We start from the raw sequence: 21,428 nt of genomic DNA, 5'->3' as shown, positions 1-21,428 counted from the left end.
TAAAAGTGTGTTTAGAGGTATAGTTTTATGGTTTAAGATAATATCGACATTATCACTCCGGATAGTTAAAATCTCCCATCACTACTATGTCTCCTACTCCTGCTGCTTTTTTAATTTGCTTCAGTAATAATTCCTCATCACATTAATACCAGGCGGCCTATAGCATAACCCCAATACTAACTTTTTTATTCCTTTACCCCCGCATTCCATTTCTACCCATAACGTCTCAACAGTATTTACAGTACCCTTTTGAAGATCTTCCCGTATATCAGGTTTTAAAACGGCTTTACGTAAAGACATATCCCTCCACCCCATTTATTTAATCTGTCTCTCCTGAACAGCATATAACCCTCTAGATTGACTGTCCAATCATGAGATTCGTCCCACCAAGTTTCAGTAATGCCTATAATATCATACTGTTTGCTTGCTGCTAGGATTTCTAGTTCTCCCTTTTTACCTGTAAGGCTTCTAGCATTTACATACATACAATTAAGATAAACATTTCCCCTTGTGCTAGGGACATCATTCTCTTTAAGCAGCAACGATGACCCATAATCGTTGTTAGTTAGTGTTTTGGTGAAACCTTTTTTAATACCCATGTTAATACCCTTGCCGGCTGCTCTTTCCCTCCCCCCTACTCCTACCCCATTTTGTTCACTACCACCATCCCCACTATTCTCACTGCATGACCTGTAGTTTCTAGCTAAACCCTCCCCCAGGCACCTAGTTTAAAATCTCCTCCAATCTTATAACCATCCCCCCCCCCCCCCCCCAGCACCGCTGCCCCCTCCTCATTCAGGTGCAATCCATCACGACAAAAAAGATGGCGCCTGACTGAGAAGTCCGCCCAGTGTTCCAGGAACATGAACCCCTCTTTCCTGCACCAATCCCTAAGCCACACATTTACCACCCTAATCTCCTTCTGCCTCCCTGGGCAAGCATGTGGCATGGGTAATATTTTGGAGAATATAACCTTAGCTTTCCTTGCCTTAAGTTTCTTGCCTAAGTCCCTATAGTCTTTCTTAAGGACATCCCACCTTCCAGTAACTTTGTTGTTGGTGCCAACATGCACTAAGACCGCCGGTCATCCCAGCCCTTCCCAACAATCTATCTACCAGTTCCACAATGTGCCACACCCGAGCACCTAGGAGACAACAGACTGTACGGCGATCATGGTCCCGGTAGCAGATTGCCCTATCTGTCTTCCTGATAATGGAATCCCCTACCACCACAATCTGACTAGGTACCTCACTATCTTTTATCCCAACTGCGCCAGAGGGACCACTCCTCTGGTTGCTAGAGGGAACAGTCTCCTCTAGCACCGTCATTTCCTCACTACCATTCACCGAATCCTCGTCCAATTGGGCGAATTTGTTGGGGTTTGGTAGTTCAGAGATATCGAGCCTCCCACTCATTTTCTTCCTACTAACTGTGACCCAGCTAGCTCCCTGGTCATCCTCATCTACTGGTAACCCCTCCCGCAACTCCTCCACCATTCTATCCAAGCCTTGCTCGAGATTGTGAATCTCCCCCAGCCGCGTAACGGTTTGCTCTAGATCAGTTACCTGGGCTTCCAGGGCAACCGTTCGCATACACCTCGTGCAGATGTAATCACACTGAGACGGTTGCTCCAGGTGCGCATACATCTTGCACGACATGCACTGAGTAAAATCCCCAATCACAGCCCCACCCATATTGTTTGTAAGGTCTAACTACCTGTTACCTTCAGAAGAAAAAAAAGTAAAAGCAAAACAATCTATACAATGCTATACAGTACTATAGCCTAGCTGTGACGAGAAACAATATACAACAGCAGGACAGTAATAGATTGCTATCACAACAGTAATTGATAATACAATATAAACAAGGACATGGGGAGAAAAAGAAGGACAGAGAGAACAGGAGAAAAAAAACCCCACTCACTTATACAATAATGAAGTTGGGCTTATACTTATCTATCCTTGTGCACCCCCTGATCCTTCTCTTTTATGCAGCAGTAGTCCCCGGCTCCTCCAGTGGCAGTAGCAGCAACGGCAGCATTCTCCGGCCCTCTCCGTACACTCCTTTGATGGCTGCAACAGCAAACTCCAGCCCCCTTGTGCAGCTCCTACTGACAGCAGTAGGCTTTGACCCCTCAGGCAGGCTGTGGCAGCAGCAAATCGCGGCTCGGCCGCAGTAGCGTCACCGGAAAGTACCTAGTACACTCACACATAAAAACAAAACAGGCAGCCCTACACACGCAAAATCTCTGCCCCTCACACACACACACACTCAAAATCTCAGCCACTCATACACACAAAATTTCAGCTCCTCACACACAAAATCTCAGCCCCTCACACACACGCAAAAAAAATCACAGCCCCTCATTCACACAAAAAGGCAGCCCCTCGCAAACCTACACAGAGAGCGTCAGCGGCTGCGCGCTCAGCTCTGGCCTCCTCTACGGCACTCGCTCTGCCCCCTTTCCGGTACCCAGTACTTGATCTAGACCGATCTGGTCCCCCTCTCCGGCACCTTCGCACACCCCCTCACATGCGCCTCTGACATCCGACGTCACGTATCCGACCCGTGAGCACTTCCGCTTCTGGGTCACCACTCCTCCTCTCACACCGTCTCCACGCAAGGTTAAGAGTGACCACAAGTAACTCTGTGGTCTACCGCAGACCGCAAAGTTCCCACCATTGAGTATAAGGTAGGATCGCAAACCTCCATTATAGCCTATGCGCTCCGCCTGATTGACAGGTAGGGAGTGCATAACTATTTAGGAGAGCGCTATGACGTGGCGCTCCCTGACTGCCTGCAGGGTCCCCAACTGACAGAAGTCACGAGGGGTCCTGGCATTCATGGAAAGAAGATCCATGTGTCTTTAGTTCCTTGGTTCAGGTTTTTTTTATTTTATTTTTTTAACCCTGTGCATGCCTACATGGACCGAAGTGGACCGATCTACACAGGATTAGGGTTATTTTTTTACAGGTACCCGTGGACTCTACTTGACAAGGGGACCAAGAGGCTCCGTGGGACACTAGGTAAGTATGTGTGAGTGTGTATGTATGTTTTAATAAAATTTTACTTTCACGGTGTGTGTGTCCTGTGTTTTTTTGGATATTTCTTTTACTGTGGAAATACAGGTTGGTACCTGTAGTTCCACAGTAAAAGAAATATCCCTTTAATTCCCCGCATGCTGGAAGTTGGAACTTGTGGTTCTCCAAGTACCAACATGCGGGGAAACCTTGCTGGGACTTGTAGTTCCACAGCAAAAGACAATATTCTTTTTTACAAACAATGGCTATCAGCCTGGAACCTACAGCCCAGGGACAGCCTCAGGCTTAGTACACATGGATCCCCTTATGTCCAGCTGGTTTGTTTCACGTGGTTTGTTTTTTAACCCCTGGATGCCTACATGGACCCAAGAGGGACGATCTACATTGGCTGTTGGTGAGTACTGTCTCCAGCAGTGAGAAGAGTTGAAATCCAGACGTAATCTCTGTAGTTTTGTACATATGTCAATTAAGTTTATTTTGTTTTTAAAGTGCTGTGATTGTTTTCACAAGACTTCATGAGACAGCAAACCAGTCAGGATGCAGCATATGTGGCTGGGCAGTCTCTACTCAGCTTTTTCAAAGGTATATACCTTTGAAAAAGCTGCGAAACGCATAAGGACACTTGGACCTGTGGACATCTATCAACATCCAAATCTTTGGACCGTGGACTTTAACATTTGGAACCTTGGTGCTGCTGTGCATAAGGACTACCTATCAGGAACCCTAAAATTGCGTGCTGGAGCCGTTGCCAACTGGACCAACACCTATGGGCTATTAACATCATCACTCCTGGACTGGTAAATATCTGGAATTGACAGTCCCCACAGCTAAAAAGGTTTTTCATCAGCACATGTCCACCTACCATTGGATCACATGGTGATTTGTCCCTTGTCCTTTACTCTTCAAAGACTTTTACATTTTAATAAGCTCCTATTAATTTGTATATTGTATGTTACAGTAGTGAGATTGTGAGATTTCTTATACATAATTCTTTATATTAAATATATTCATCAAATATTTTAACATTACACCTGTCTGTGTTGTTTGTACACTTTGTTTGTTGGATTGACTATCCATTTATAACAGCTGCTTGGCAAAACAGCTCGGACCAAGCGAGTGGGTTTTTGCTTTCAGTACCAAAATATTTCCTAATCAATTACCACTACTCAGCCACGCATTTTCTTTTCGACAGTTCTATCCTTAGTAGTAATTGTTGTAGCTTCCTTCTGCTTCACTTTAGTAACAGGTGAAGGAGTGGCTTTTTCTCACCAAAAACTGCCTTTCTAGTACATGGAGCCCTTAGTTTGCAAATTCCTATATTTTAAAATTTATTTTCACACAACCTAACATTATGGGCGGGATTCAATTCTTTTCACCCCTTTCCACACTCGTTCTGTTTCTGCCCTCAGAAATATCATTATTTCAGGTCGCTACCCCCGGAGTAGCGAGGCACCCAACCCTTTACACAGTAAACCTGATTACTATGGGCGCAATATGTGCGATAACGGAGATCATTTTAGAAAGAAAATTGGGCGTGATATATCATTTGAATCTCACCCTATATGTTGAACCAACTGCTAATGTTGATTGGCAGTAGTGTGAATTTTGGTGTAGTTTCTATAGAAGAGTACCAAGCTCCCATGTTCCTCCATGTTCCTGCTTGTATAAGATGCTTTTTCGGTAAAAGATGTCCAATGTTAGCAGAGCTGCCTGGGAACTGACGGCTCACTCACGCCAGACCTTTCGCAGTGCTTGCACAATGCTAACATGCCTTACAAATGAACGTGCCTTCTTTGCCTTCTCGGTTCCCTTCCCCCAAACAAAGCCAGCAAGAGCCATTCATTTACATACTGTAGTGTACTGGCAATGTTGTGTTGGTCATTTACTAAGCAGTACACCCAGTCCATGAAATCACAAGTCTTGTAAGGTGGGATTGGGGGTGGGAGAGACTGACTATTAAAGCAATTGGGAGGCCCGGGAAGAAGTATAGTAAACTTAGTCTCATAAAGACTAGACTTTTGTTATTTGAAAAGCAACACTTGTATTGTATAGCTGTGTAAAAAGTAGCATTCACGGCTTTTTTCTAATTTTAACTGTGTATCTGTGTGTATGTCTGAGTCTGTATATGAAGCACAACACAAGTTGTTTTAGGAAAATCAGAAAAAATTGTCCTTTGCGGGAATTGAATGCTGGCTCACGGGCATGGTAACCATCCGCAATATCACTATGCCAAGAGAGCCAGAGACAGGTGACTGACACCTGCAGTGACATAGTATTGCGCTTATTGTAATTTTTTTCATAGAGCTGTGTGTCCCAACTCTATAGCTGATTGTAATGATTTTTTTTCTTTTAGAGAGCTGTGTAGAACTCTGAACTGTGCTTTCTTTGTGTGCATTGGAAGCGCTGAGCAAATCTTTTTCTTTGTTCACATTTCTACTTAATGAAGGGATCATTTTATACAGCGCACCAGGGAGCGTTCAGTTGTAAGGCATGTTGTCACTGGGTGCCTGCCATTCCAGTGATTTCATACTCTGCCCTGCAGTATTATTATATTAAAAAAAGAACTACTGTATTTATTGTGCACTGACCTGCTTGTACAGTATTCTGTAGTGCCATATCCATCCGCTGCTATTTAGCACTGTACTGTAGTTTTCATTAGTGGAACAATCGTTAACCAGCAGTGAAGCTGTGTACTGCATGCTGTGGATTCTCTTGTGCCTTATCACGCCTGACTTTGCCAACCTGCACTATTTGTATGTCGCGACTAGGATGCCTGTATAGCGATGATGGGTGTGGCTATATATATATATACATATATATATATATATATATATATATACTGCAGTAGTGGCTAGGGACTCCAGATACAGGTGCAACAGCTGAGGTGCCTTCTCAAGTTAATTGATAGCTGCTTGAATCTTACATAGAAGGAAGAAAGAGGCGGCACTCAGGTATTTGCAAAAATGCAACAAAGTTTAGTGATGGAAATCACCCCACAGTGATGGAAATCTGCTCTTTTTGTGATGGTAAAAATTACTGTGAAGCTATGCCCCCTTTTGCAGAGACCTCTTCGGTAGTGTGCACCTTTGGCGAGTGTGAAGTCCCCACTCCACATTTCAACATGTTAATAATAATAATAATAATAATAACAACCTGTATCAAACATATCAGCCCCTTACCTTTCACTGCATTGCTTAAGTCTGCAGATAGCAGATATGCTGTTATAAGTTTTGAAAGTCAAAACATGTTTGCTATTGGTAACAGTACTTTCAGGAGTTACTATATGTTTGCTTAAATTGGTATAATAATACAGTGAGAATAGTGCAACAGTAGTGTAACAGTGCGTTACCTCCCAACATCGGCAGCTTTACATTCGGGGCCCACGCAAGGCCGAAAAAGGTTGTGTGGTCTGTGGAAAGGGTGTGTGGCTTCGCAGGAATGCCGCAATCGCAAGCCATGACTCCCATTTTCGTCACAGTGGAGGCATGGCCAGTGCTCTATGAGCTGCTGGCATGCACCCAATCCCTCTGGCACAGCGTCTATTCACTGCTGCTCTAGCAAGCTTCCCAACTGCCCCCCTCACCTCACTGCGGGACAGTTGGGAGGTAGTGTATGCTACAGTACAGCTGATAATTGTATCGGAACACTGCATACTTGATTAGTGGCAACTGCATACTGTACATGCAGCATGCATCAGAATTAAGGGCCTAATTCATGTTTGCACGCAAATGCAATTTCGATTTTCTAGGCTGCGGAACTGCTAATGTTAGACAGACACTCACTGCAGCAACTGTGCAGACATTCACAGTCTGTACTCAAAAACAAGGAACATTGGGTCTAAGGTTTGCCCTATGGCTACGCAAACTGGACACAGCAGTAGTGATGCAGATGCCACTTATTCACTCTCTCTCTCCTCTGAGTCACCCCTGTCTTTCTGCCCTCCACTTTAGATTGTAAGCTCTCACAAGCAGAGTCCTTTTCCATCATTGGGCCTAATTCAGATCTGTTCGATCACTAGCGTTTTTCCATGCGCAGCGATCAGGTAACTACTGCGCATGCGTATGCACCGGAATGCGCAGGCGCGCCGTACTTGTACAAATCGGATTGTTGCTGTGCGCTGGTTCTTGCAAAGAATCCATTCGCACAGCCGAATGCAAGGTGATTGACAGAAAGAAGGCGTTTGTGGGTGGCAACTTACTGTTTTCTGGGAGTGTTTGGAAAATCGCAGGCGTGTCGAGGCGTTTGCAGGGCGGGTGTCTGACGTCAGTTTCCGGGTTCGAATAGGCTGAAGTGATCGCAGCGACTGAGTAAGGTCAGAGCTACTCAGAAACTGCACAAACTGTTTTTGTACTGCTCGGCTGCACATGCGTTCACACACTTGCAAAGCTAAAATACACTCCCCTATAGGCAGCGACTATCTGTTCGCAGTGCTGCAAAAAATAGCTAGCAAGCGAACAGATCTGAATTAGGCCCTGTATGCGGCATCTATTTGTTCGCAGCGCAGCAAAAAATAGCTTGTGAGCGAACAGATCTGAATTAGGCCCATAGACTTAACCTTTCCTCACTTATACCGTTTCACAGGCTATTACATTTAGCCCCTCGTATTCATTCAGAAATGCTGCAGAACAAAATTCTCTAAAACTGCTTGTCTGAATGAATCCTAAATTAAATCATGCTTAACGTGTATATAGTTTTAAATTATTGATATGATTATTGATTAAGTCTGATGATGCAGATGATGGGTTCATTTTTATTCATGTTTTCCTTTTTTCTCTCTGTAGTGAGATGGAAATGCTCTCCTGAGAGGTAAGGTCACAATCTACTTGTTTCACTATAATTTCACTCTCTGTTGAATCTTAAAATAATTTAACCCATGAGGAATTGCATTCAATACTGACTATAGATGTGTGCCAACTCCCATATTTTGGTTTTGCCAAAACTGCCCTCAATGTTTTGGTTTTGGATCTGCATTTTAAAAAAAGATTGCTAAAACTGCTAAAATCATGTAATTTGAGCCTGTTTTTGTTCCTATAGTATTATTAACCTCAATAACATTAGTTTCTCTTACGTCCTAGAGGATACCGTGGTCCATTTAGTACCATGGGGTATAGATGGGTCCACTAGGAGCCATGGGCACTTTAAGAATTTGATAGTGTGGGCCAGGGACGTGCGGTGAGCTAAAATGCTGGGGAGGCACTGGCTAGCACCAGAGCCAGATTTACATGCAATATATAAGCCAAAGGGTACATCTGGGTATTATACACAGGTGCAGCATTATAAACTCGTGGAAATTTGGTGAGTTTTGGTTAGAGATGTGCGGAAAAGATAGCCAGGTGGGGCACTGCCTCATCTGCCATAGACTTTTTACTCCAGAGTTTTGGCTATAAAACTGATTAGAATAATACAAAGAAGATATTTCTAACATATTCTTTGTATTTTACATATACTTTATACAGTAAAATCTCTAGCACAAACGTTAGAATTACAGGAAAGGCTCTGTCTCACCCCACCGCATGTCACTGGTGTGGACTGGCTCCTCCCTCTATGCCCCTCCTACCAGAGTCAGTTTAGAAAATGTGCCCGGAGGAGCCTGTCATGCGGACGAAGCTCCTGAAGAGTTTTCTGCATTTATTTTTTAAGTTTTTTTATTTTCAGGCAGGGCTGGTTGGCACCAGCCTGCCTGCTTCGTGGGACTTAGGAGGGGGGGGGGGGGGGGAAACGGCCCAACCTCTTGAAGGGTTAACGGTCCCGTTCCCCGCTGACAGGACACTGAGCTCCTGAGGGAACTATTCGCAAGCCCCACCATGGTGAGCGTACATTCCCGCAGCACGCCGCCACCCCTAACAGAGCCAGAAGAATGAAGAGTGGTGAGTACTGAGTCGGTGTCCCTGCTAGCGGGTCGCCGGCCATTATGGCGGCATGAGGGTACGGAGATGCACGGCTTCTACATGGGACGGAATGCGTCTACGGACACAGTACACAACTGCGTCCCCGTACACTGTACACAGTACCCATACTGGCACAACAGCCTTAAAACGGTTTTCTCCATTTTAAGCACCAGATTCCTCAGCCAATATAAAAAAAGCGGGAAGACCGCGCGCCATTGAATGGGCGGGACTTCACTATGAGAGGATCCAGCAGCTCACCAGCGCCATTTTCCCCCTGCAGAGGACACAGACGCTGACAGGACAGGGATGCACAGCTCCTCCAGTGTGACTCCAGATTACCTCAGCGGTACCAGGGGGTCATAGCAGTGGGGGAGCGACTATTAGTGTACTAAGTCCCCTATCAGGGTACTTAGTCCGCTAAGCTTGGCATTAGCGATAAGGGCACGGTGGGGGCTGGCTCCAAACAACTCTGTGTCTCCCTGAAGGGTTAATTGTGCTTAACCTTTCCTGTGTGTTTCTGTGCTGTCACATTTACATTGTCAGGCAAAGAGTGTGTCTCTTGTACCGCAAGAGTGTTCCTCTTCACCCAGGGGCTCACTACTGGGTATTCAGGGTTTACAGACTAGCAGAGCTAAACCGGAATGGGTTAATTCTCTTATGGGACTGATCTCAACTCTTTCTACAAAATTGTCCCGCAAGGAGAAAGAGACGCAATACTTAAAACAGACTGTGGATGAGTTTATGAACAGAGACTCAATCCCCAAAACAGTGTCTCAATCCCCTCCCATTTGTCCGCAAAAGCGATCTCTGGCCCATATCCTGCAGCCTGACTTTGACGTTGACAGGTCAGACATGGAGGAGGGGGAGGTGGACTCGGGGGAGTGGGGGGGGGGGAAGCTCTGTCACAGGGAATAGAGGCTATCAGAGATGTTCTGCATATTCCTGATAAGGTGTCGGAGTGTGAGAAATCTTATTTTAATGTAAAAAATAAGTCCTGTGTCAAAGGAATTGAATACCCTGTTTGAAGAACCATGGGTTAATCCTGATAAGAAGTTTCAGATCCCTAAAAGGTTACTCTCATCTTTTCCTTTTCCTCTGGTGGATAGGAAAAAATGGGAAAATCCACCGATAGTGGAAGCATCAGTCTCTAGGCTGTCACTTAAAATTGTATTGCCTGTTCTTGGTGCAGCCTCCCTGAAAGACACGGCTGATCGTAAAATTGAGACTGCACTCAAATCATTGTACACAGCTACTGGGGTGGCCCAAAGACCCACTATTGCATGTGCGTGGATCACTAAAGCCATTGCTAAATGGTCAGGTAACCTAATTGAGGGGTTAGATTCCTTATCTAGGGGGGATGTTGTCTTACTCCTGCAGCATATACAGGATTCTGCAGACTTTATGGTGGAACCCATAAAGGAAATATGCGTGCTTAACACACGCACCACCGCTATGGCAGTGTCAGCATGCAGGGGCTTGTGGCTAAGCCAGTGAACTGCTGACTCGGACTCCAGGAAAGTAGTGGAAGGCCTACCATTCACAGGAGAGGCCTTGTTTGGAGATGAATTAGACAAATGGATCTCCACAGCTACTGCGGATAAGTCTACGTATCTTCCTTCCGCAGCCCTCCCTACCAAGAAGACTTATTCAGCTTCTAAGTTACAGTCCACTCCTTTCGGACGGCCAAGTTCAAGGGCAAATCCAGAGGTGTTCTACGTCCTCCAGCAGCGCAGGAGGTAAACCACACAAACCAGCAACAGCAGGTGCTCAGGAACAGAGCTTAGGCTCGGCTTCCTCAAAGACTTCAGCATGACAGTGGACCGAAATGCCTGGAAGGCTGTCAGGTGGGAGCCCGACTACAATTCTTCAGTGAGATCTGGTCAAATTCGTGCCAGGATCCCTGGGTCATAGATATTATTTCCCAGGGATACAGACTGGAGTTCCAAAAGCTGCCACCTCACAGATTCTTCAAATCAGGCTTGCCAGTTTCACTAGAAGCAAGTATAACTTTACAGCATGCCATCCAAAAACTGGTACAGAATCAGGTCATTGTTCCAGTTCCACCTCATCTACCAAACAAGGGGTACAATTCCAACTTGTTCGTAGTACAAAAGCTGGATGGTTCGTTAAGACCAATTCTGAACCTCAAGTTTTGAACCCTTACTTACGAGTGTTCAAGTTCACGATGGAGTCTCTAAGAGCGGTGATCTCAGGTCTGCAGGAAGGTGAATTCCTAGTGTCTCTGGATATCAAGGATGCCTACCTTCATATTACGATCTGGCCACCTCATCAGGCTTATCTCAGGTTTGCACTGCAGGACTGTCACTACTAATTCCAGGCCCTGCCATTTGGTCTCTACACGGCACCGAGGGTGTTCATCATGGTGATGGCAGAGATGATGTTTCTACCTCGCAAGCAGGGAGTGAGCATAATTCCGTACCTGGACAATCTCCTGATAAAAGCGCCGTCCAGAGAAAGGTTGTTGGACAGCATTGCTCTCTCAACCAAACTCCTCCAGGATCACGGGTGGATTCAGAATCTTCCAAAATCTCACATAGAGCCAACACAGAGGCTGCCATTCCTGGGAATGATACTGGACACAGAGTCACAAAAGGTATTGGTAATCCAGTCGATGGTTCGTGATGTCCTGAAGCCAACCCAGGTGTCGGTGCATCTGTGCATTCGCCTTCTGAGGAAAATGGTGGCCTCTTATGAGGCACTTCAATACGGAAGGTTTCACGCAAGACCCTTCCAGCTCGATCTGTTGCACAAATGGTCCGGATCACATTTTCACATGCACCAGAGGATCCGTCTGTCGCCAAAGGCCAGTATCTCCCCTCTGTGGTGGCTACAGTCTTCTCACCTCATTGCAGGATGGAGGTTTGGAATTCAGAACTGGTTTCTGCTAACCACAGACGCAAACCTCAGAGGTTGGGGAGCAGTCACTCAGTGCAGTTTCAGGGAAGATGGTCAAGTCAGGAAGTCATCCTTCCAATCAACATTCTGGAACTCAGTGCAATAAACAACGCCCTTCTGCAGGCCTCACATCTTCTTAAAGATCGGGCCATTCATCAGGTCCAGTCAGACAATGTGACGGCAGTGACGTACTTAAACAGACAGGGCAGAACGAAAAGCAGAGCAGCAATGTCAGAGGTGTCAAGAATTCTCCTCTGGGCAGAAAGAAACGCTGTGGCATTGTCAGTGGTCTTCATTCCGGGAGTAGAGTGGCGGTAGATGCCCTGACAACTCCATGGGTCTATCAGATGGTGTACGTGTTTCCTCTACTTCCTCTGATCCCAAGAATTCTAAAATGAATAAAAAGGGAAAAGGTTCAAGCAATACTCATTGCTCCGGACTGGCCAAGAAGTGCCTGGTACGCAGACCTTCTGGAGATGCTCCTCGAAGATCCATGGCCTCTACCTCTTTGCGAGGATCTTCTGCAACAGGGCCCGTTCATCTATCAGGACTTACCGTGGCTACGTTTGACGGCATAGAAGTTGAACAGCTGATTCTAGCCAGGAGAGGGATCCCTAACAAGGTTATCCTGACTATGATCCAAGCCAGGAAGGGGGTAAAGTCTAAGCATTACCATCGTACTTGGAAGAAATACGTCTCTTGGTGTGAAAGCAGAAATTATTCTGCTTTGAATTTCATCTGGGACGTTCCCTGCTTTTTCTGCAGGCAGGAGTGGATGTGGGCCTGCGTCTGGGCTACATAAAAGTCCAGATTTCGGCCTTGTCCATTTTCTTTCAGAAACAATTGGCTTCTTTCCCTGAGGTCCAGACATTCTTGAAAGGTGTTCTGCACATCCAACCTCCCTTTGTGCCTCCTATGGCACCTTGGGATCTCAATGTGGTGCTGCAATTCCTCCAATCGGACTGGTTTGAGCCTTTACAAGAGGTGGACATAAAATATCTTACGTGGAAGACCATCACACTGTTGGCCTTGGCTTCAGCAATATGTGTGTTAGAGCTGGAGGCTTTGTCTCACAAAAGTCCCTATTTAATTTTACGTGAGGACAAAGCTGAACTCAGAACTCATAAGCAATTTCTTCCTAAAGTGGTGCCCACATTTCACATCAACCAACCTATTGTGGTGACGGTTGCTACTTCAAAGTCTTTGGATGTTGTGAGGGCTTTGAAGGTGTACAGTATGGACCCATAACAGAAAGATGGACTCGCTGTTTGTTCTTTATGATTCCAATAAGATTGGGCGTCCCTCTTCAAAGCAGACAATTGCACGCTGGATCAGACTTACTATCCAGCATGCTTATTCCACGTCAAGTTTGCCGTGTCCAAAATCTGTACAGGCCCACTCTACAAGGTCGGTGGGTTCTTCCTGGGCGGCTGCCCGGGGTGTCTCGGCTTTACAGCTCTGCCGAGCAGCTACTTGGTCAGGTTTGAACACGTTTGCTAAGTTCTACAAGTTCGATACTTTGGCCTCTGAGGACCTTCAGTTTGGTCAATCAGTTCTGCAGGAACCTCAGCACTCTCCTACCCGGTTTGGGAGCTTTGGTACATCCCCATGATACTGAATGGACCACAGTATCCTCTAGGATGTAAGAGAAAATAGGATTTTAATTATCTACCGGTAAATCCTTTTCTCGTAGTCCGTAGAGGATACTGGGCGCCCGCCCAGTGCTTCGTTCTTCCTGCACTGTTACTTGGTTAAGTCATGTTGGTTCAGCGGTTGCTGTTCCAGTTTCAAGTTTGGTTAGCTTGGCTTTCCTCTTGCGTGTGCTGGTTCGGAATCTCACCACTATCCTTATCTATCCTTCTCTCGATGTATATCCATCTCCTCGAGCACAGTTTCCTAGACTGAGTCTGGTAGGTGGGGCATAGAGGGAGGAGCCAGCCCACACTATCAAATTCTTAAAGTGCCTATGGCTACTAGTGGACCCGTGTATGCCCCATGGTACTAAATGGACCCCAGTATCCTCTACGGACTACGAGAAAAGGATAAACCGAAAGGTAATTAAAATCCTATTTTCCAGTAATTCCAGTCAGTTGTGACCTCACAGCTCACAATATTGTTCACCAATAAAGGCCAAAGACTGGCTAAATGAAGCAACAGTGCAGAGGCACAAACACACGGCAGTTACATTAAAAATTTAGCACATCTATGAAACATTGTGGCACAGCAGTGGTAGACAGTATGGCCCAGGTCAGTATAAACAACCACAGCACTAGTTCTGGATTGCTGCACCTGCTCTTTTATCGACTGATCCATATCCACTGCACTTATAGTAATGGTGGAAACTGACACTTGAACAAAACACACGTTTTTTATTTTTATTATTTTACACACTGCTGAGACTCACTGCAATTATAGTAATGGTGTCATAGTGGCACCTAATGAACATTATTTTTTCAGTTTTGTTTTTTTTTAACAGCTCTGCACAGTCTGCCACAGCAGTAGTGCCACAGTATTGCTTGTACCCCACAGCCTTACACTGGCACAGTCTTAGGGGTCTATTTACTAAGCCATGGATGGTGATAAAGTGGACGGAGATAAAGTACCAGCCAACCTGCTCCTAGCTGTCTTTTTTATTTCAAATCCAGCATGTGACATGGCATTTAGGAGCTTATTGGCTGGTACTTTATCTCTGTCCACTTTATCTCCATACAAGGCTAAGTAAATAGATCCCTTAATGCTGCATCTCACAGCCCTTCATAGTCTGGCAAAGCCACAGCAGTAGTGCCACAGTAGTGCTTGCACCCCCCAGCCCTTCACTGACACAGTCCTTAGTACTACAACCACACTGCCCTTCAAAGTCTGACACAGCCACACTACTAATGACACAGAAGTGCTTGCAACCAGGCTTGGAAGTACTCGGATATGCAAAGTTTGGATTAGTTCAGTTTTCAGAAAACCGACAACATACATCCCTAGTACTTATACTGTGCTGTATCGCTATTGATAATATGTAGTGTGTAACTTGAGTCTAGAAACCATTGAACATACATTTACCTACCAATACCTGTAAGATGTACAAGATGAACAGTGATTGTTAAAATTGCTGTAGGTCATGTGAGTGATTTAAAATGCTGCAATTTTGGAACTGCTAATTGCCTTATCGCGTCTTTCATGTTTTTATTTAATTGTCTGCGTAGTTGTCTATATATCTACTAGTTATCTTGAGGGATTTCTGGATTGTTTCTGTAGAACTGTACTATAGTTCTGAGAGGCCCATAAAGTAAAACAACACACTGCTCCAACATATATGCTTCTTAATATTCCTCTACTACATAGGCTACTTGGGATGCCATTGGGCTCAAGTGTTCGATAGTTTCCCCTGGCATGCATCCATGTTTCTTTGTTGATGGTTAATATTTCTGCAATCATTCGATGGTCAATTTGAACAATTTTCTAAATTTTTTCCACATTTTCATTTGTTTTTTAAAAGGCTTTTTCAGGATGTTCATTATCTTCAACATCCTCATGAACATTACTAAATCTTTTTTGCCACTTAAACGCACGTGAACGTGACATACAATTGGTGGGCATTTTGTTCAATTTAACTAAAAATTTTAAGTTAACAATTTGCACTACTTTTGAACTCAGTATTTTTCTAAGGCACGGGAAAATCACAAATTCTTTGAACGATCTGTGACCGCAAACTATCTGTGCGAGAGGGATGAAGCTTGCAAAACCATTTTGGGATAGTCCAAGGTCAATGTTCCCCCACTCCCTTTTCATTCACACAGTATGTTTTTTTTGTTTTGTTACAAGTACAGTCCCGTTATTTAATAGTCGCACCTTGTTTAGGCACAGAATGATATTGCATGGCGATCCATGTCATTTTATGGGTCTTTCTGGGAGGTAACTGGGGGGAGTAGCTACCAGTCGCAGGCGTGGCCTTGTCAGTGTCAGTGACTGTCTAACGAAGCAGCTGCACTGACACTGGTGACCATGGTCAGTCAGACATTCTGCTCCTGCCATAAGCAGGTGTGATGTCCTATGGTGTGCTGATTGTGCATTTTTGTACACACATTGGTGAAATCTCAACACAGCCAGTGGGTGTCTCAATAGGATGCCCATCAGCCACAACATTATGGGGAGTATAGACATTGTGACATTTTAAGGCTGACGAATATGCCCTTAATGTCTCAACCTCTGGCATAGCCTTTTCTCCTCTCATAAGGGTTTTTTTCTTGGCCCTTTGCTTTTCTCACAATGCGACTTGCTGTTACACTTGACTCCACCCTCTGCTTTATTCTTCACATAAAGTCCATCTTCCAGTCCCATCATCTCTGCCTCAAAAATATTACCAGAATATGCCCTTTTCTTATCTATTATGCTACTAAGACTTGTATCACCCTTACATCACCTTCCACCTGGACTACTGCAACCAACTACTATCTTTCTTTCCCATTACCAATTATCCTTGTTTAAATCCATCTTGCATGTTAAGTACAATTACTCTTCCTCTCTCATTTCTCCTCGTTACAAATTCTTACTCTGGCTCTTGGTGTCCTCCACTATCCAATTGGTATTATTCACCTTAACCTACAAAGCCTTCAACAATAGCAACCATCCATAGAAATCATATCTCTTAAAAAAATCTCTTCATCTTGCCCCCTTATCTAACCTTTCCATCTGACATTCACCTTTCCTTGTGTCTGCTAACCTCCACTTACTCCAACCTAAATTAATTGTTTTCCACTGCCAACTACCATGTCCGACCGAACTCTTTCACAGCTTTTAAATCATGTAAAGGTGTCTAAAAAACCCATCTATTTATTAGAATTTATCCTATTTCTACCTCTAATGCCCACACTAACACAAACTCACAACTGTCAGAACCTCCAATATGAGCCACACTCACTCCTGTAGTTTTAGCTTGAGAACTAAACACACATATTCTGTGGGTGTAGGCTTGCTCAAATCTTTCTGTCTCTTTATGTAATGCCAGACAGACTCGATCATGTTGAGATAAGGGCTGTGTGGGGGCCATATCATCATTTCCAGGACTCCTTTGATCTTCTTTATGTGAAGATAGTTCTTAATCACAATGGTTATATGCTTGGGTCATTGTTCTGCTGCAGAATAAATGCCAGTCAGACGCCTCCCAGATGGTATTGTGTGATGGATAAGTACCTGCATCCCAGTTCCTATGTTTTCGTGCATACAGTAGTTGAGTCGAAACAAGGCCAAGCGACTCAACTATGCATGAAGCCATATGAACTGGGGTGCAAAAAAGTGGCAGCAGGTGCTCTTGGCTGATGAGTCAAAATGTAAGATATTTCTCTGTAACAGAAGGCGGTTTACTGAATGCGGTACAATAATGAATGCCTGCTAACAACAGTGAAGCATTGTGGAGGTTCCTTGCAAGTTTGGGGCTGCATTTCAGCAAATGGAGTTGGGGATTTTGTCAGGATTAATGGTGTCCTCAATACTGAGAAATACAGGCAGGTACTTATCCATCATGCAATACTATCTGGGAGCCATCTGATTGACTCCAAATCTGCAGCAGGGCAATGACCCCAAACTAAAGCCAATGTCATTAAGAACTATCTTCTGCGTAAAGAAGAACAAGAAGTCCTGGAAGTGATGAGATAGCCCCACACATCCTTGATCTCAACATCAAGTCTGTCTGGGAAAATATGAAGACACAGAAGGATTTGAGCAAGCCTACATCCATAGAAGATCTGTGTTTAGTTCTCCAAGATGTTTGGACCAACCTCCGTGCCAAATACCATCAAAAACTGTGTGCAAGTGTACTGGAAGAATTTATGCTGTTATGCTGTTTTGAAGGCAATGGAGGGTCACACCAAATATTGATATGATTTAGATTCCTCTTCTGTTCATTCACTTTGCATTTCGTGATCAAAATAAACTATTAACACTTCTATTTTTGAAAGCAGTTTTGCTTTGCAGCATTTTATATATATATATATATATATATATATATATATATCTATATATATATATATATATATATATATATATATATCTATATATATATATATATATGGGTGGTCTTCTGTATGCCGGCGGTCGGGCTCCCGGTGCTCAGTATACCGGCGCCGGGAGCCCGACAGCCGCATACCGACACTTATTTTCCCTCGTGGGGGTCCACGACCCCCATAGAGGGAGAATAAAATAGTGTGGCGCGCGTAGCGCGCCACCGTGCCCGTAGCGTGGCGAGCGCAGCGAGCCCGCAAGGGGCTCATTTGCGCTCGCCACACTGTCGGTAAGCCGGCGGTCGGGCTCCCGGCGCCGGTATGCTGGTCGCCGGGAGCCCGACCGCCGGCCAGCCGTAGTGAACCCATATATATATATACACTGTACATGCTACTAAATTATCTACACATTTTACATACAATCGAACCCATTTCATTTATTCCTTACTAGAAAACTTCTGTACTCCTTGCTGAGGTTAAAATCACATTTAGTCATTAATTTTATTTTAATTCACAAATTCATTTATTTTGTGTACATATCAGGCTGTGTGATAAAAGCCCCTGTGTCACTGACTTGCTCTCACATGAGCCGACTAAAAAGAAGAAAAGGAAGAAAAACCATGAAGAGGAATCTCCACCTGCTCTCCCTGTTAAAGGTACGTTACATGGCCAGAAATGTACCACTGCAGAATCATTTGCACAGAAGATCTAATATACAATTCTCTACACTTGTAAATAAAAACATTTCATTTGTCAGTCCATGCATATATGCATACTTTATAGAATGTATATTGTAAGTACAAAACCGGTAACGTCTCGCAATAACATTTGCCAGGTTTTGTATTCATTGCAAGGGCGTAGCTACAGTAGGTGCAGGCAGTGCGGCTGCTACGGGGCCCTGGCTGCCTCCGTGGCCCTGCCCTCTCCCTGTACCTATTTGTGCTACTAACTGCTTTTTATTTATCTGCTATCCCGGCCTCTTCGTCTCTCCTCATAGTCACTGATGCTGGGAGGAGGCGCGGCTGTGCCTTTCAGGGACATCCCCGGACCACAGCCGTGCCTCCTTCTTGTTTCAGTCAGTGACGAGAGAGAGAGAGAGCAAGGCCGGGAGATCCTGCAGTGCAGCCAACGCAGGGCTTTGAAGGTGAGCTCCCGCACACCAGTTCCACCCGCTCTCTGTCCATCGAGGTAAAGGGGTTGAGGGACTGTGCCCTAAGTAGTCTGCCTCAGTGTGGGGGAGTGTGAGTGTGCTGGGGGGCCTGTGGAAATTGTGCTATGGGGCCCACAAAGGTGTAGCTACGCTCCTGATTCATTGTTAAGGCCTAGTTTTACAATTTTTTTGAAAATCCAAATATATTACATCCACTATATTGCCTAGCTCTATGTTATCCTCGTAAACATAATTGTGTTATGAACTTATCTATTGCATATTTCTAAATACTATTAAGTTTTATTATTTCCTGGTTCCAACCTTCTAATATTGGCACAATAGGGAAGTTGGTGGGATCCAGGAGGGTGGCCTACGTATTTTTGGGGGTTAAAAAATAAATGCAATCATCCCAAAAAAATTGTCTGGGACAACCACAAAAAATGTATAATTCAAGTTAACCCATAGGGTATGAACATGGTATATACCTCATACCAGTGAAGTATGGTGGAGTGAGGCAGAGCCTTTCCTGTCATACTAACGTTTGTGCCAGAGTTTTGATTGTATAAAGTATATGAAAAATGCAAAGAATATGTTAGAAATATCTTCTTAGCATTATTTTAATTATTTTTATAGTCAAATCTCTGGAGTAAAAATTCTATGGCAGAGGAGGCAGTCTTTTCCACATATCTCTGATCAAAACTCGCCAAATATCCAGTAGTATATACTGCTGCACCTGTGTAATGCCCACATGTACCCTTTGGCTCACATATTGTGTGTAAATCTGGCTCTGGTACCAGCCAGTGCCTCCTCAGCCATTTACCTCACCGCACGTCCCTGCCTCATACACCTATCCTTTTTGCATTGTGTGGCGCGACTTAGACACTCTGCCATGGGTAGCAATTTATGGACTGTTTTACTTTTGTATTTAGCGTCTTATCCACATCGCAGCTGCATCCAAATTTGCTTATACTGTAGTTTCCTCGCATCTTTAGGATTAGTGTTTTTGTTACAATGGATTTGGTACGATTATAGAGATGTTCCAGAGCTTGGAGAGTAATAAAGTGGACAGAGCCAATAAACTCATAACTGATCAATAGCTTTTGATCATTACAGACTGCTGTTGAAAAATTACAGGAGCTCATTGGTTGGTAATTTATCTCTCTCTTAGGCTCAGTACATCTGCCCCTAAATCTGATTGACCTGTTTATATGAAGACATTTTGTAAAAGGGCTGCAAAAAAATTCTAAACCATTTTGGATAGGCAAAATATAATTAGTTTAAAGTGGCATTAAAGCTCATAATCAATTGTGACATGTGCCGACAGCCACTAGATGGCACCCAATGGAGCAATTCAATTTTTGCATTATTTGGGCGCAATGGCTGCCCCCCACCTCCTGGGGGGTGGCAAACTGAAATGCGCAAAAAGTGACCTGTTTGGGCACCCACAAGGCACTTTTCTCTATCGCGCCCAGCACTTTGGTCTGGTTTAGATACTTGACGTGACTATGGGGGTCATTCCGAGTTGTTCGCTCATTGACGATTTTAGCTATGCTGCGATTTGTTGCAAACTGCGCATGCGCAAGGCACACAGGGCGCATGCGCTTAGTTATTAACTAAAAAACATATTTGCTGTGGATTCTGCGGCGCATTTCAGTCGCACTGCTGTTCGGTAAATGATTGACAGGAAAGGAGCGTTTCTGGTTGGTAACTCAGCATTTTCCCGGCGTTTGCAAAAAAATGCAGGCGTCAGGGAAAAACGCGGGAATGTCTGGAGAAACGGGGGAGTGGCTGGCCGAACGCAGGACGTGTTTGTGACGTCAAACCAGGAACTAAACGGACTGAGCTGATCGCAAGTGAGTAGGTCCGGAGCTACTCAGAAACTGCTAAGAATTATTTAGTAGCAATTCTGCTAATCTTTCGTTCGCAATTCTGCTAAGCTAAGATACACTCCCAGAGGGCGGCGGCCTAGCGTGTGCAATGTAGTGATGTGCACCGGACATTTTTTCGGGTTTTGGATTCGGATCCGCGGCCGTGTTTTGGATTCGGACGCGTTTTGGCAAAACCTCCCTGGAAATTTTTTGTCGGATTCGGGTGTGTTTTGGATTTGGGTGTTTTTTTACAAAAAACCCTCAAACAGCTTAAATCATAGAATTTGGGGGTCATTTTGATCCCATAGTATTATTAACCTCAATAACCATAATTTACACTCATTTTCAGTCTATTCTGAACACCTCACACCTCACAATATTATTTTTAGTCCTAAAATTTGCACCGAGGTCGCTGGATGGCTAAGTTAAGCGACACAAGTGGCCGACACAAACACCTGGCCCATCTAGGAGTGGCACTGCAGTGTCAGGCAGGATGGCACTTCAAAAAAATAGTCCCCAAATAGCACATGATGCAAAGAAAAAAAGAGGCGCACCAAGGTCGCTGTGTGACTAAG

At 44.5% G+C, this 21,428-nt stretch overlaps 1 protein-coding gene across 3 annotated transcripts in view; it reads left to right on the top strand.

The window, feature by feature from the left end:
* Positions 1 to 21,428, top strand: part of VSTM4 (V-set and transmembrane domain containing 4) — a 221,131-nt gene that overhangs the window by 190,614 nt on the left and 9,089 nt on the right. For all 3 annotated transcript variants that reach the window (XM_063958592.1, XM_063958591.1, XM_063958590.1), the window contains 2 exons: positions 7,823 to 7,847; positions 18,379 to 18,491. In XM_063958592.1, the coding sequence (XP_063814662.1) occupies positions 7,823 to 7,847; positions 18,379 to 18,491 (138 nt within the window). The remainder of the gene's footprint in view (positions 1 to 7,822; positions 7,848 to 18,378; positions 18,492 to 21,428) is intronic.

This window comes from Pseudophryne corroboree, chromosome 3, assembly GCF_028390025.1.
Source record: "Pseudophryne corroboree isolate aPseCor3 chromosome 3, aPseCor3.hap2, whole genome shotgun sequence".
Lineage (NCBI taxonomy): Eukaryota > Metazoa > Chordata > Amphibia > Anura > Myobatrachidae > Pseudophryne > Pseudophryne corroboree.
The sequence above is the reverse complement of the archived record's forward strand: the minus strand, read 5'-3'. Positions and strand labels throughout refer to the sequence as shown.